The sequence below is a fragment of the Notolabrus celidotus genome, chromosome 7, assembly GCF_009762535.1.
Source record: "Notolabrus celidotus isolate fNotCel1 chromosome 7, fNotCel1.pri, whole genome shotgun sequence".
Taxonomy (NCBI): Eukaryota; Metazoa; Chordata; class Actinopteri; order Labriformes; family Labridae; genus Notolabrus; species Notolabrus celidotus.
Genome location: NC_048278.1, coordinates 7,379,032 through 7,392,937, shown reverse-complemented (window position 1 = coordinate 7,392,937; position 13,906 = coordinate 7,379,032). Strand labels below are relative to the sequence as shown.

The following is a 13,906-nucleotide window of genomic DNA, read 5'->3' as shown; positions in this document are numbered from 1 at the left end:
TGGCTCGTATCACTATGACGCAGACCGGAAGTGATCCGTTTACGCATGGACATAGTGCTGCTTTGGGAGATTGAGTTCGTTCAATGGCTCACGGGAAAGACAGTATGCATCAAGAATCAAGGAAGCTTTATTGCCAGGTGAGCAATAAATTATTGCCAAGCAATTTGACGTGGTGAACGGAACACTGGTTGTACTTAACAACAAGACAGTAAGGACAATAAATATAGAAACCTAAAAAAAATCTAAATCAAAATAAAAAACTATCTGTACAAAGAAAGGTATAGAATTACTTCTAAGACATGCATACATGTATTAGCCAAGCCAGAGTGCAAATGCTAGTGGATGAATATAATAATGAAATATGTTATAGAATAAATTACAATATTGCAAATGGTTGTTGAGATATTGCATTGGAAATCAAGGATTGCATATGTATGTGATGTATCACAGGAGTCTTTAGTGGTTTACTGTTGATTGTTTATGAGGGATACAGCCTGAGGGAAGAAGCTGCTCCGGTGCTGGGATGTTCTGGTGCTCAGAGCTCTGAAGCGCCAGCCTGAGGGCAGCAGGTCAAAGAGGTGGTGACCTGGGTGAGAGGGGTCTCCATACAGTCAATGTTTGAAAGGAGTTGCTTTAGAAGGCTGTTATCTTTACTGGGTGTTGTTCTGTATTGATGTAACATTGTATTCTTTTGTGGTTTTGTTCCTATTCTGAAGGCTGGCCTATCCAAGTGTCAAAAACTATTCTCAACCTATTTAGCCAGAAGTAGCCTTTGACTTTTCATCATATACAAACATATACTCTGTGGACATGGGTAAGGAGGCCCTAAGTCAGGGGCGTCAAACTAATTTCAGTTCAGGGGCCACATACAGCACAAGTTGATCTGAAGTGGGCCGGACCAGTAAAACCATAACATGATAACCTATGAATAACCACAGCTCTACATTTTTCCCTTTGTTTAGTGCAAAAAAGTAAAAGTACATTCCAAAAAATGTCCACACTACATGAACTATCTTTCTACAAAAACAACATTGTATTTTTTGCCATGATGAGTCTCATAGTGGGCCAAATGTTTTACTCTTTAAGCCCTGAAACATGCTGTGAAAACAACAAACACACAGGTTATCCATTCACCTGACACAGAGTGTAATGTTAACAGCAAAAGAACAGAGAGATTATAATAATAAACAAGGTAAAGTTGATTATTTTGGACCCCTCAGCTCCAGCATGAACATATTGCTTGCTGGACAGTGTTGTATGCAGGAGTGTAGTGCTAGTGTTAGTAGTTAGTGGATCATGTTATAGTGCTCTAAAAAGTCAATATGAATCTCAGCGGGATTATGCAAACAGCAAGTAATCTATTTTCTCACTTTGAGAAAAAAAGTCCCGTAGCGCTCCGTCAACACTATGATTTATGCGACCCCCAGAGGACAAATCTGAAATAGTAGTTACTTTTATTTACATATTGCAGTTGATGTAATTTTTTCACTTTGCAAAGCCGTTCCGCGGGCCAGTTTGGAACCTCTGGCAGGTCAGTTTTGACCCACGGGCTGCATGTTTGACACCCCTGTTTTAGAAGGCTGTTATCTTGGGTGGGTGTCGGAGCCGACCCTAACCGACTTGGTGCCCGAGGCAAAATTTCAACTGGTGCCCCTTGTATTGTAACAAATTATATTATTGTATTGTGACCCACAATCACATCACATATACACTTAAAGAAAAATGACATACAGCTTTATGTTTTACAGATTTAAAGAAAATAAAAATGGCCTCTGAAAGAACATTAATAAAATGGTAATAACACTTATATTTAGCACAGGAAAAAACAATACAATTTCAAAATACATAATGTAGTAGTAGTAGAATTTATTCAGTCATTATATAACACAATCATTTTCACAGTACAGACACTTTCAACACAGCAACAGTAATATATAAAGTGATGACTGAAAAGGCAGAAGCAAAATGCTTATTTAAGCCATGCCTACATTTTCTATCTAGTTAAGCCGCCAGCTTCCAAAGTGTAAAGAAAACAACAAAAACAAAAACAAAAACAAAACAATTGAACCATGAACACTTATAGACTTCAAAAACTGCTTTGGAAACCATTAAAAAAAACAGTGAATCACAAGCTTTTAAATGTGTGCTGGCATCAGTCCTCAATTTAACCCCAAATTCATTAGATAAAATAATTTTACTTTTCCTATTCTTCCTCACTCATTTAGGGTGCAAGTGGCGCCCCCTATGGATGGCCAGCGCCCCTAGCATTTGCCCATACTGACTATGCCACTGCCGGCCCTGGTGGGTGTTGTTCTGTATTGATGTAAAAGCATATTCTTTCGAGGATTTGTCCCTATTCTGAAGGCTGGCCTTCCAAGTGTCAAAAACTATTCTCAACTTATTAAGCCAGAAGTAGCCTTTAAATTTTCATCAAATACAAAAGTATTCCTAATCTGTGGACCTGGGTAAGGAGGCCCTAAGTAGACATGTATCAATTTTCTTGTTACAAGTAATTTACTGTTGTTTGTCACGATCTTAACTTATTTAATTATAATACTGCATGGTTGTCCTGTCATAAAGGATTAATTCAAATGAACTTTTTTCAAAGCTTGCTTTCTGTTGAAAATAATAATCAGGTGCAGAGTAGAACCTGGCTAACAGCTACTGTAAAATTTGGTATATAAATTGCACCGTATAAACTAGATGCTGTCTGATTTGAAGGATCTTCTGGGGGGAAAGGTTCTAACGGTCTTCCTGTGTGATAAGTAAGTTGATAGAGGCATACTATATGTCGAGTTAGAATGTGTAATGCAGTGTGTATTGTTCGAGTGTGTAGGCTATGTGAGTAGTCTATGTGGTTTCCAGTATTTGCCAAGTTACTGTAAAATTGTTAATTAGTTACAACTTCTAACTAGTACCATTAAAACGTGACTGAACTACTGAGTTACTCCCTGACAGTAGATTATTTGGGAAAGTAACTTTAGCCTTAACTCTCTTAACTTCAACACCTTTACTTTGGAAACTGCTGTTTGTTTTGTGCTTTTGTGACTCTGGGGATATGAGTTATGATAATCTGAGGTGAAGTCAAGACATCAGAAAAACAACTGTTATTAACAGGTTACCACAGAAAGCATTGTTAATAAAATGGACTCAGGGCTTATGTAGCGTCATTGTTATTGGTTAATGAGTTAGAATATAAGACTATATTGTACGGGATTACATTTTAAATTTTAAATATACCAAATTAAATTGAGATCACATAAACTCTTATTAGCAGCTGTCCAAGGTGCTGAATTTAAACTGTGGCCAAATTCTGTCATTCTCATGATGCGTTTAAGGACTACTAAGGACATTTGATATCTTTACAGTCAAAAGGAACTCATAAAGTTGTCAATAGATAAATGTCTAGAAATGTTTATAATAATAATAATAATAATAATAATAATAATAATAATAATAATAATAATCATACATTGTATTTGTAAAAGCGCTTTAAAAGTTTCTCTAAGACACTTGACAAAAAATAAATTATACAATAGATAAACAAAGGAAAGCAAAGCAAAAAACAAACAAAAACAAACAAACAAACAAATCAATCAATTATAGGTTAAAAGCCTTTCTAAATGTGGGTTTTGAGCCCGGATTTGAAGTTGGTGAGTGAGGGACAGAGTCTGAGGAGTTGGGGGAGAGAGTTCCAGAGGGTGGGGGCAGCGACAGAGAAAGCACTGTCCCCCCAGGTTATCATCACATCATTTTTGTTTTTGATAATTTTTTTCAGCTTGTGTGTGCTGCTAATTTCAACACGTTTTGAAAAACGCAGCAGGTTGACAGGAACAAGAACAAGTGTGGAACCTGAAATTGGACATATCTTGTTTTGACTCTCTCTGGACATTGAGTGGCGCTGTTACCAAATCTTTTTTTCTGAAGCGTGTCCCCTGGAGAGAGCTACAGAAAGCAGGGAGAGAGAGAGAGAGAAGAGCTGCGCCCTCTCCCTCTACCTCTCTGTTTCCTCCGTGCACAGCAGACTCTCTCCTCTCTCTCCCCCTCTCTCTCTCGCAGTGTGGATCTACAGGCGGCAGGTGTGTGCCACGACAGCCCACCGAAGGTTTTCATACTCTGAACACGTTTGGAACCGATTTTGGATACTAAACTGAGCCGTTTCCTCATGCTGCAAGTTGGCTGCCTAAAGAAGGCTACACCCTGGCACTGAGGATGTTGCAGTGGTAGACAGCGGAGCATCTTCTCCACTGTAACGCACTCAGCCGGCACCGTCAGCTGTTGCTTTGGCAGAGTGGGAGAGCCTGGAGCAAACCAAAAAGGCCAAACTATGCGACTGACTTTCTACCGGTAACCGTTTCCTGCCCAAGTCAACCGGGGAGCGGATGCGAGCAGAGGTTGTTCCCGAGCCTCTGACTGTTTTCTGCCGTGTGTCGGTGCCGGAGGAGCTGTGCCAATGGAGAAAGCGACTCCGACGCCCCAGCCCCAGCTCCAGCTGTCGATAGCGAAGACTGAAAGTCCGGCGGAGGATATCTCTGGTCTGACTGACGAGGAGCTGCTGAAGTGGACCAAGGAGGATCTGGTTCGGCGGCTGAGGCGGTCTGAGGCCGACAAGATGAGCGTGATTCTGGACCACGGGAATCTTATCCGGGAGGTCAATCGCAGCCTCCAGCTGCACTTGAACGAGATCAGGGGGCTGAAGGTGAGGGGGCGCGCATTGGTGAATGATGAGATCATAGGTTTGGAGCGCACCTGAGAACGCGCACAGCAGGAGGGATGTTCTACTGTTAAGATGTGCTCTGCAAACATATTGTAAGAATAGATGGTATCACTTAAGTTCTTTAGGCCATTGTGCAGGCCTGTAGCATAATTGTATATTGACCATGTGTGCACATATAGGCTATAGAGGCATGCTCAGGCTCTCTTTTGATAACTTGACTTTATTTAAGAGTTGGAAAGCAAGAAAATGTAAATAAACAGGAAAAAGATGCCCAAGACTAAAATCAATGACAGTGTATTCTTAAAACATAAGTTTAAAACATAAAACAAGGACATTGGAAGACAATAAGGCTAAAAATGAATCCAGCTAATACTCTTAAGGTTGGCTTCTCCCTCTGTAAATCTATAGCACAGTTCATTAAGAGCAGCTGGAGTCTGGCCACCAGATCTCTCTCCGTCTGAGAAACACAAACTTCACATTCTCAGAAAAATCCTGCTCATGCATCCAGAGTGTGTGTAGCTCAGTCTGCTTTTAGAACAACGTGGCATTTGCTTTATAACTACAGTACATGACAGCGTCCTCCTTTCTGCCTTCGTTTTCTGCACGCCTACTGAAAGAGATTCAGCGAAAGTGTCCACAATATTTACAGTTAAAGCAGAATCTCTGCCTTAGGTGGCCTGGAGCACATGGGGATCATTTGCCTTTCTTGGAGCCCTTGTCACCTCTCCACCCATCCAAGCTGCCTAATTACACAGGAAAGAGCTGGGGGTAGGAGAGGGAGAGGGAGGAGAGGAGAGAAAGAAGGAGCTCTTGGGAAGGTGAAGAAGGGACATTTAATTACACTTTGCTGGGCGTAAAATGTTCAGGGTGTGTAATTTCATTGGCCTAGCCCATTCTTATTTTTGTATGTGGCCTCTCCATCTCCTACAGAGCATTCTACACGATTTAGTTCCCTTTGAATGGTACACAGAGCCAATGCTTTGCTAGGTAAGACAGCTCGGATTAGGATTTCATTTTATTATGATTGCATAGAGCGTCTGACTGTTATCTAAAAAAGCATTAAAACCAATTGAAATAGGGACATACATGCGGATATACCTGGAACTTAAATCAATTGATGACAAACAATTTAGTTTTGAACAAAATCAAAAGCACATTTTTGATCTCTCTTAACTGATCCGCTCTGTCTCATTTTAGAATGCATCCAAAAGTTAAGTTAAGTATTTTTACACCCCTCTTTTTCTCCCAGGACATTAACCAGAAGCTGCAGGAGGACAACCGTGAGCTGAGGGACTTATGCTGCTTCCTGGACGATGACCGCCAGAAAGGCAAACGTGTGTCCAGGGAGTGGCAGCGTTTGGGGCGCTACAGTGCCAGCATCATGCGCAAAGAGGTGACCCTCTACCTGCAGAAACTGAAGGAGCTGGAGGTCCGTCAAGAGGAGGTAATCAAGGAAAACATGGAACTGAAGGAGCTTTGCTTGCTGCTGGATGAGGAGAAGGGAGTGGTAGGTGTAGGAGTGGGAGGAGGAGGTAGTGGAGTAGGGGTAGGAATGGGAGGTTGCCGCAACTCCATAGACAGTCAGAATAGTTTGCTGTTGGTGCCCGGGCATGGGCTCTTGATGAGAGACGTAGGAGATGGGAGCAGCACCTCCAGTGCAGGGAGTGCCGACAGCTCTGATCACCCTCATCATAAACAGCCTCACCTGGCTCCAGGGGTGGGTGGAGTCAGCAGCAGTGGTGGGGAAAAAGGGAGCCCTGAGCTTGTGCACAAACCCAGGTGTAGCAGCATCAGTGGATTAGCAGGTGGAGGAGACAGAGAGGTGTCCAGTCCCGAGCTTCCTCCTGGGCGCCACCGGAGTACAAGTCTGGAGTACCCGTACACGCTCCCCCAGATCTGCCGGCCCCGCTGTGGCTCCATATCTGTGCCCGACCACAGTCGATACATGCGGGGCCTCAGTCCGGAGAAGTATGGCAGGAACGTGGGCGGGCGTAGTCCAGAACAGCACCCCAAGCACCACAGCTCTGATCTCCTCCTGGGCCAGAGGCAGCACTTCCTGGGTCAGGGGGGCAGCGGGGAGTTCTATCAGAGGCACAACAGGAGCAGCATTAGCAGTACTGGCTGTGGGAGCCCAGAGCCCAGGCTGGCACATTTAGGGACCATTGAGCACCACGAAAAGGTCAAGGGAGGCAGCCCTGAAACTCATAGGCACCAGTACAGTATGAGCCCTGACCACGTGAAGTTTGGCAGCCCTGTGAGGGAGGGGCAGAGGAGGGCGGCCGGAGACGAGCTGTCGCCACATCATCGGAGCATCTACAACGGCATGAATGGTAGGTGTGTGTATGCGTGGCACTGTTTCTGAGTAAGTTAATTTAATGTGACCATCTTTTTTTGTTTTCCAAAAGAGACGAATATTCTAATATGATATTTCTTACTAAATCAAACCTGACAACCTGACATGCACCAGATGACACTTTAGCCCCTGAACAACTCAAGTTAACACAAAATAATCTTAAGGTTCAGCTAGGGCTGGGCAATGATTCGATAACGATAATAAACGTGATATAATTTTCCTCAATATAAATATAACAAATATTCAATAAAAGTTTGATACATTTAAATCTGTAATTACAAAAACATCACTCCGCCTGTACTCCATAGTCACCTTAAAGGGGAGTGCACTACTCACAACAATACTTTATAAATTGATACACAGTTTACAATGTGACATGTATTTCTCGTAATTTTATATCTAATTATGTAAATTACCCCAACCTGAGAAAAATAAGAATCTACACACTAAAACAATCTCATATACACAAAAGACCTGCTCCCTGTCAGCAGCGTCAAAAATGATGGATTCAAGAAGCTAATCAGAAAACTAAATCCAGATACAAGCTAATAACAGAAGTCTGGTTTCTTAAACTTTGAAATAATCTGCCTTTAAATTGAAATGAAATAATGATTTGATATATCCTGATAGTTATCAATATCGACTGATATTTAAAACAGTTAGCGTGATAACATATTTTTCAATATCGCCCAGCTTTAGGTTCAGCTAGGTTGCTATTTCTTCCCCTGTGTGAGGATACATAGGACTAGGGTTAGTGTAGACATCTGTTAGAATTAAAAAAAGCAGTAGAGCAGTGGTGGTGTTATTGGAAGACACCTACTGTATTTGATTGAGAAAAAAGATACTCTTCCTCTTTTTGACTGTTGCAAAATGTACAGCACTATTGAATTTTTGTCATCTCTTGAGGGATGTGGGTTGGCTCAATGGATGAGAGAGAAACTAAATTATTCAAAAATATTTATTTAACATGTCCTGTTTCTAAGTTTAACAGATTCATCTCAAATGAACTGTGATCAGATTTCAGTGTAATGTTTCCACTGTTGGCACGCATAAATAGGCACCCACATGCACTTCTTTGGCAGTAAATAACCCACATATCTTTGCTGCAATTTTGCCGATCCTGGTGAGATCAGTGGGAGTTAAGGATGTCAGAGAGAAGGAGGAATATCAAAGTAGCAACTTGGCTGCTGTTTAAATACCCCACAGTGGCTGATAATGATTTCTAGAGTCCTGGGAAAAAAAAGTGCTGAGTGGCACAGAGCTGGCAGAAGCTAAAGGACAAATTCCTCAAGGTGAAATATTTGCTTGTCTTTGAGGCTGAAATTACAAGAGAAACAGAAACAATCCAAACAAAGCACAACACCACAGGAAGGATTTCCATCCCCTCTCATGTAGTATATCCACAGTTCTGTGATATTAGTGCTCATATCCCTGAATGCTGAGTCATTTTAGACTTATTGATCACTTAGGGTGACATGTTTTGTTGTAAATAAAAAATAAAGCTCATACACAAGTTACTGGTAACAGATTGGGCTATCTGTGCTTTAGCATTCAACACATGAGATCAGATTACTCAACAAGAGGAGTAATGCTCAGTCGCTGAAACAGTTGTATAATGTCATCTGTGTCATTGATGATGTAATCTCGATGTCATCAGGGTTATCTCACTTTGGTTTTGAGACAGAAGGATTAGGATTGGAAGTCTCTGTTACCAAATTGTGTCACTGGCTTTAGGATGATAAATTACATCAGTTGCCTTGATGCTGGAGAGTAAAAGTCTTATCTCACCTTTGCTTCTTTGATTAAGGCCATTCTTTCTATAAACTGTCCTCTGCGAGTACCAATTATATTAAATCAGAACACTAAATTGCTGAAATGCTCCTTTAAAAATTACAAAACAGCCACTGTAGCAGCACAAATGCTGATCCAGTTGTAAACATGCTCTCTATGGCCATTTTACAATCTCCCCGGATTGCAGCAGATTATTACGGGGACACAACAACTTTGATTTGGATCATGATTCTGTTTCTATTCCTGCCCTCTGTGCACTCTGTCGCTCAATAAGAGATTTCAATCTTGATGTAACCTGAGACGCATAATGATGTCTGTAAAGACCACGCTGCATTAATGCCTTACAAATCCTTAATTGGTAAATGTTGTGAGTGCAGCACTCACTCACTCACTCACTCACTCACTCACTCACTCACTCACCCACTCGCCCTCCAGCCTGGTGCTTTACCAGCTGTGGCATAACTGCTTGTGAACGTAGCTCAGAGTGAATGCCTTTCACCAGATTCACAGAGTCATCATTAAGACTTTTTGTGACAGACATGGAGTGTGTGCCTGTTGCTTTAGAGTCATGTTGGTATATCATGACCGGATGTCAGAAAGCCTGTTTCTCTCCAACAGGGGGAAAAAAGGCTCTGACACGCCTCCTCTGACCTGACAAGGACACTTGCGTCAATTGTCAAAACATGATATTTACAGTAAGATGAAGACATGCAATCAACAATCAACTGGAGGTTGAATAATTTGCTTTTGTGCTGCAGTTACTGAGTCAAATCTGAGGAATTTTGCTGGTGGATTAAAACACACTAACACGCAGTAATAGAAGGGAAGTATTGTGAGGTAAGACAAGTAAAGAGGTCAGAATTTTTAGCCATGTCCGTGTCCGTCATCCACTGACCCATCCTTACTGCCATGTCCTTTTTTTGGACAGAGAGGGAATTTAATTCCTGTGACGATGTAGTACACTCTACTCGCTTGGATTATTCCCTAAGCCCTTTGCACAGTATTATTTCTTTTTTTTTTTTTTTCTTTTATGTGTGTGTGTGTGTATGTGCCACAGTGTACCATCCAGGGTCACTGTAGCAGTGTAGGTCTTTATTCAGACAAATGAAAGTCTCATGTCATCGTGCCACTTGAAAGCACTGAAGCTCAGGCCATTTCAATTCCTGACAAAGTCCAAAATGAAAGCAGAACAACACACCGACCTGTGAAGCCTTTTAATCAAATGTACATTTGACATTTTTAGGGAAGCTTATCACACATCACACCGGGGAAAAACCAGGGCCCTTAAATGACTGGAAGAACTGTGCTTTGCTTTGTGAAATGACAAAAGTGTTCAGCCAGATGAAGAAAGACTTGCATTCCCCTACAGTCTCATGTCAACAACAAATGATCCAGAATATTCAGCATAAGTAATGAGACTAAAAAAGCCTTTAAGAGAATTCTGGATCACCAAGTACATAAATTAGAGATACAACATCTGCACGTAGCTTTTAACTGTACAAGCTCCTGAATAACATGAAATATTGGCCATGTAAAATGATGTGTCTATGAAGCCTGTGTGGACTGTGCAAGGTGTTTTGGCCATATAAATAAAAAAGAAACCTTCTGTTTCGTTGTGACCTAAATCAAATTTGTCCGTCTTTCCTTGTGATAGATTTGCTCTCAGTCAAGATAATCAGCCTCGCACACTGTGGTCTCCTGACCCAGACTTCAGGGGTGAATGTTGGCTAAGCCTAACAGATCTCTGCACTGCAGAGGGTCTTTCTCAAAAAGACGAGAGACTTAATCATGTTTTCTGCTTTAGCAATCACAAGTTCTGCTTATTAGCTTAAGCTGCTCAGATGATCAGGAGGAGAAAAAGGGTGCATGAGGTAAAAAGAGGCATTACGATTTGTGAGAAAATCTCTGTCCTTGTGATTCCAATGAATGCCGCGCACCATCATGCACAGAGTGTAAAATGTAGTCTACAGTTAACTGATTGCAGAGCCCCGCACCCTTTAGTTATGTCGCAACACTTCATGCATTCTGTTTTTACAGTTAAAAATAATAACAGCAGTCTGCTGACAACCCAAATTTCATAGGTATTCTTGAAGATGCATACTTGATTTGAAATAGAGGTCTGAAAAAATATGACTCCTCCTAGTTGTGACCTCTTGTTTGTGTCTTTAATGTCAACTTTTCATTGCCGATCAGTTGAAGTAATACAGATAATTTACAAAAGTCTTACATACCAAAGCTGATGTAACATAACAAACAATGTCCCTCATGGTTTTGGTAGTTGTTAGCTTGGTATAAACATTGAATATTTTTTCCTTCAGGGACAGGTTGTAACATCTAAACCAATGTCATGCACCTCTGCATTTCATCTGATTTGAAACGCCCGTCAAGGGATGTGCATAAATATCAGCAATACATGCACATGAGACAATATAAAACACAAACAGAAATGTATATACATAGAGCAGAATCCAACAATAATACACAGAGACCAATACCTGATACAAACTGTAAACACCATAAAACAACAGAGACCAGATCATTCATGACTACAGGACCAAACCACCCATAAAAACTGTTTCAGATTGAATGCAAAACAATCCCATCCAGGATTCAGTTTTTTTTCTTCATGTATTGCAAAGATTGATTCTCTAAATAGAAAAGGCACATGTGGAAAATGAGGATTTATGTTTGGGCACCATTGATTTTCTCGTTAGATTTCTTCATGTGTTTCTAAGCCAAGAACTTTAAGAGGAACCACAACATCACTGAGCTATCAATGAGCCTAATTATATCAGAATTTATAAATGATTTCAAGAAACGTATTTATTTGATTTGATTGTTTTAACAGGCTTGATTGCTAGAGATGCATCTTGTGACCAAGAGGTAATACAATGACTTAAATGTCTAACCCCTTAGAGTTTGTGAACGCCAGACTCACAAGCCTAGATGTGCTTTTATAACCTTGCTAATCACTTTTAATTTCACTACAAGTTTTAGATGAAATTAATCATTAGACGATTTGATTTCTGATTATTATTCATCACATTCTGTCCTCGGTGTCCAAGAGGAGAATCAAACCAATGTTAAGTTTTGACAAAGAGATGACATTTGAGATTTTTATGATTGGGGATGTTATGATTTCCCCATGAAATGCTTTTTTAAGAACCAACAAATTGTCTTGACTATTTCACCTTTCAACAATCATTATTTAGGGCTGTTTTCTTAATAATAAAAATAATAATAATGCATTTTATTTATAGGAACCTTTCTTGGCATTCAAGGTCACCTTACAACATTAATAACAAACAGAGTTTAAATAACAAACAGTAAATAAAACACAATTTAAAGAGTTTTAAGTGAATGGACAGAGGAGTTGTGGTCAGATGGAGTAAGCCAGTTTAAACAGATGAGTTTGGAGTTTGGAGTTAAAATGTGGGAGTGAGTCAGTGTTGCGGAGGTCAGGTGGGAGAGAGTTCCAGAGCTGGGGAGCAGAGCGGCTGAAGGCTCTGCTCCCCATGGTAACAAGGCGAGCAGGGGGGACAGTGAGGTGGATGGAGGAGGAGGATCTGAGGGTGCGGACGGGTGTGGCAGTATGGAGGAGGTCAGAGAGATATGGAGGGGCGAGGTTGAGGATTTGAAGGTGAGGAGAAGTATTTTGTAGTTGATCCGGTGTGTGATGGGGAGCCAGTGGAGGGGAAAAAAGTAGTAACCAGTCCACACAGGAGCCAAACTGAAAGGTTTGTAGGTTATAACTTGATTCTACACAATCAAGAAGCAAACCTAAGCTTCTACCAGAACTCTAGATCATCTGCTCTTCATTAACATTTTTGTCATTGTTCCTTGCTTCAGCTTCATGGGAAACACCCTGTTCAGCTGGATAAGATGAGGAACACATTTCAAAAATGCTTTTGTGTTATTTTTGAGAAGTTGGGAAATAAAATTCTTAGTAGCTAACTGCAGAAACCTCAATCTAATCTGTTTGCTGTAGTGTAAAAATTGTGATGTGCACTTTTTAGTGCAGGCAGCTCCACACTGACAACTTTAATATGATCAGTGAAATAATCAACAGAGGAGACGACAAGTTAAACTATTGAATTTATGTGCATTAAATTCACTCGTGCAAATGTGAACAATCCTAACAGATTACATAATTAAAAACCCAATGCAAAATTTAAAAAACAACAATGACAACATTAACATACAATAAGCAAGATACAAAAAAACAAGAAAAATCACAATAAATCTTAATATAAATCATGGAAGTAATCTCTCATGTGCTTACAGTACATTCATCCAATCAATAAAATATAATAATAATAATAATAATAATAATAATAATAATAATATTATTATTATTATTATTATTATTATTATTATTATTATTATTATTATTATTATTATTATTATATAGATATTATTATTTCATAGTCCTTTAGAAATCACCATAATTTAAACACCATCTCATGTTATTTTGAGGAGCTTGATACTTTATTTCATACATGATGATTTCTGGTTTGATAACTCTTTCAATAACTTACATTATTTGATCACAACTATGCACAGTATCCTGTTTTCATTACTTAAGTATTCAAAATTGGCTGGGCTTTCATTTGACTGAGGTTTCAGAGATGGTTTTATGTCTACTTACTGGATGTCAAAACCGTGCTGTGGTCACACAAGCCCTTCAAAAGTGGATATCACTTTATTATCCTTCTGCCATGTTTAAGCCTCCAATCCTGCCTTTTGTTTTGGTTTTGCCTGCCATGCTCTCTTAGAGTGGCTTTGCTATAATGTGACAACCGCTGTTTTTGTGGAGGGTCAATAAGCGAACAATGGTTCAAACAAATACACTTTATCTTAACCTGAAGCTAAATCTTTAACATAATTCTATTGCAAACTTTACAAATATAATGTAAGTCAAACTCCACTTGGATTAAAACTGACAAACATTGTTTGCATGATTCTCCGTTCTTCAGCATAAAATATCTCTTGGAATTAACAAAGATCATCACGCTGTCTCATTGATTCTATGAATCTTTGTAACT

At 40.1% G+C, this 13,906-nt stretch overlaps 1 protein-coding gene across 1 annotated transcript in view; it reads left to right on the top strand.

Moving 5' to 3' along the window:
- The first annotated feature begins 3,973 nt into the window (after positions 1 to 3,973).
- Positions 3,974 to 13,906, top strand: part of ccdc85al (coiled-coil domain containing 85A, like) — a 31,047-nt gene continuing 21,114 nt past the window's right edge. Inside the window, exons 1-2 of the mRNA XM_034687841.1 lie at positions 3,974 to 4,699; positions 5,967 to 7,047. Coding sequence (XP_034543732.1) covers positions 4,454 to 4,699; positions 5,967 to 7,047 — 1,327 coding nt within the window. The 5' untranslated portion in view covers positions 3,974 to 4,453. The remainder of the gene's footprint in view (positions 4,700 to 5,966; positions 7,048 to 13,906) is intronic.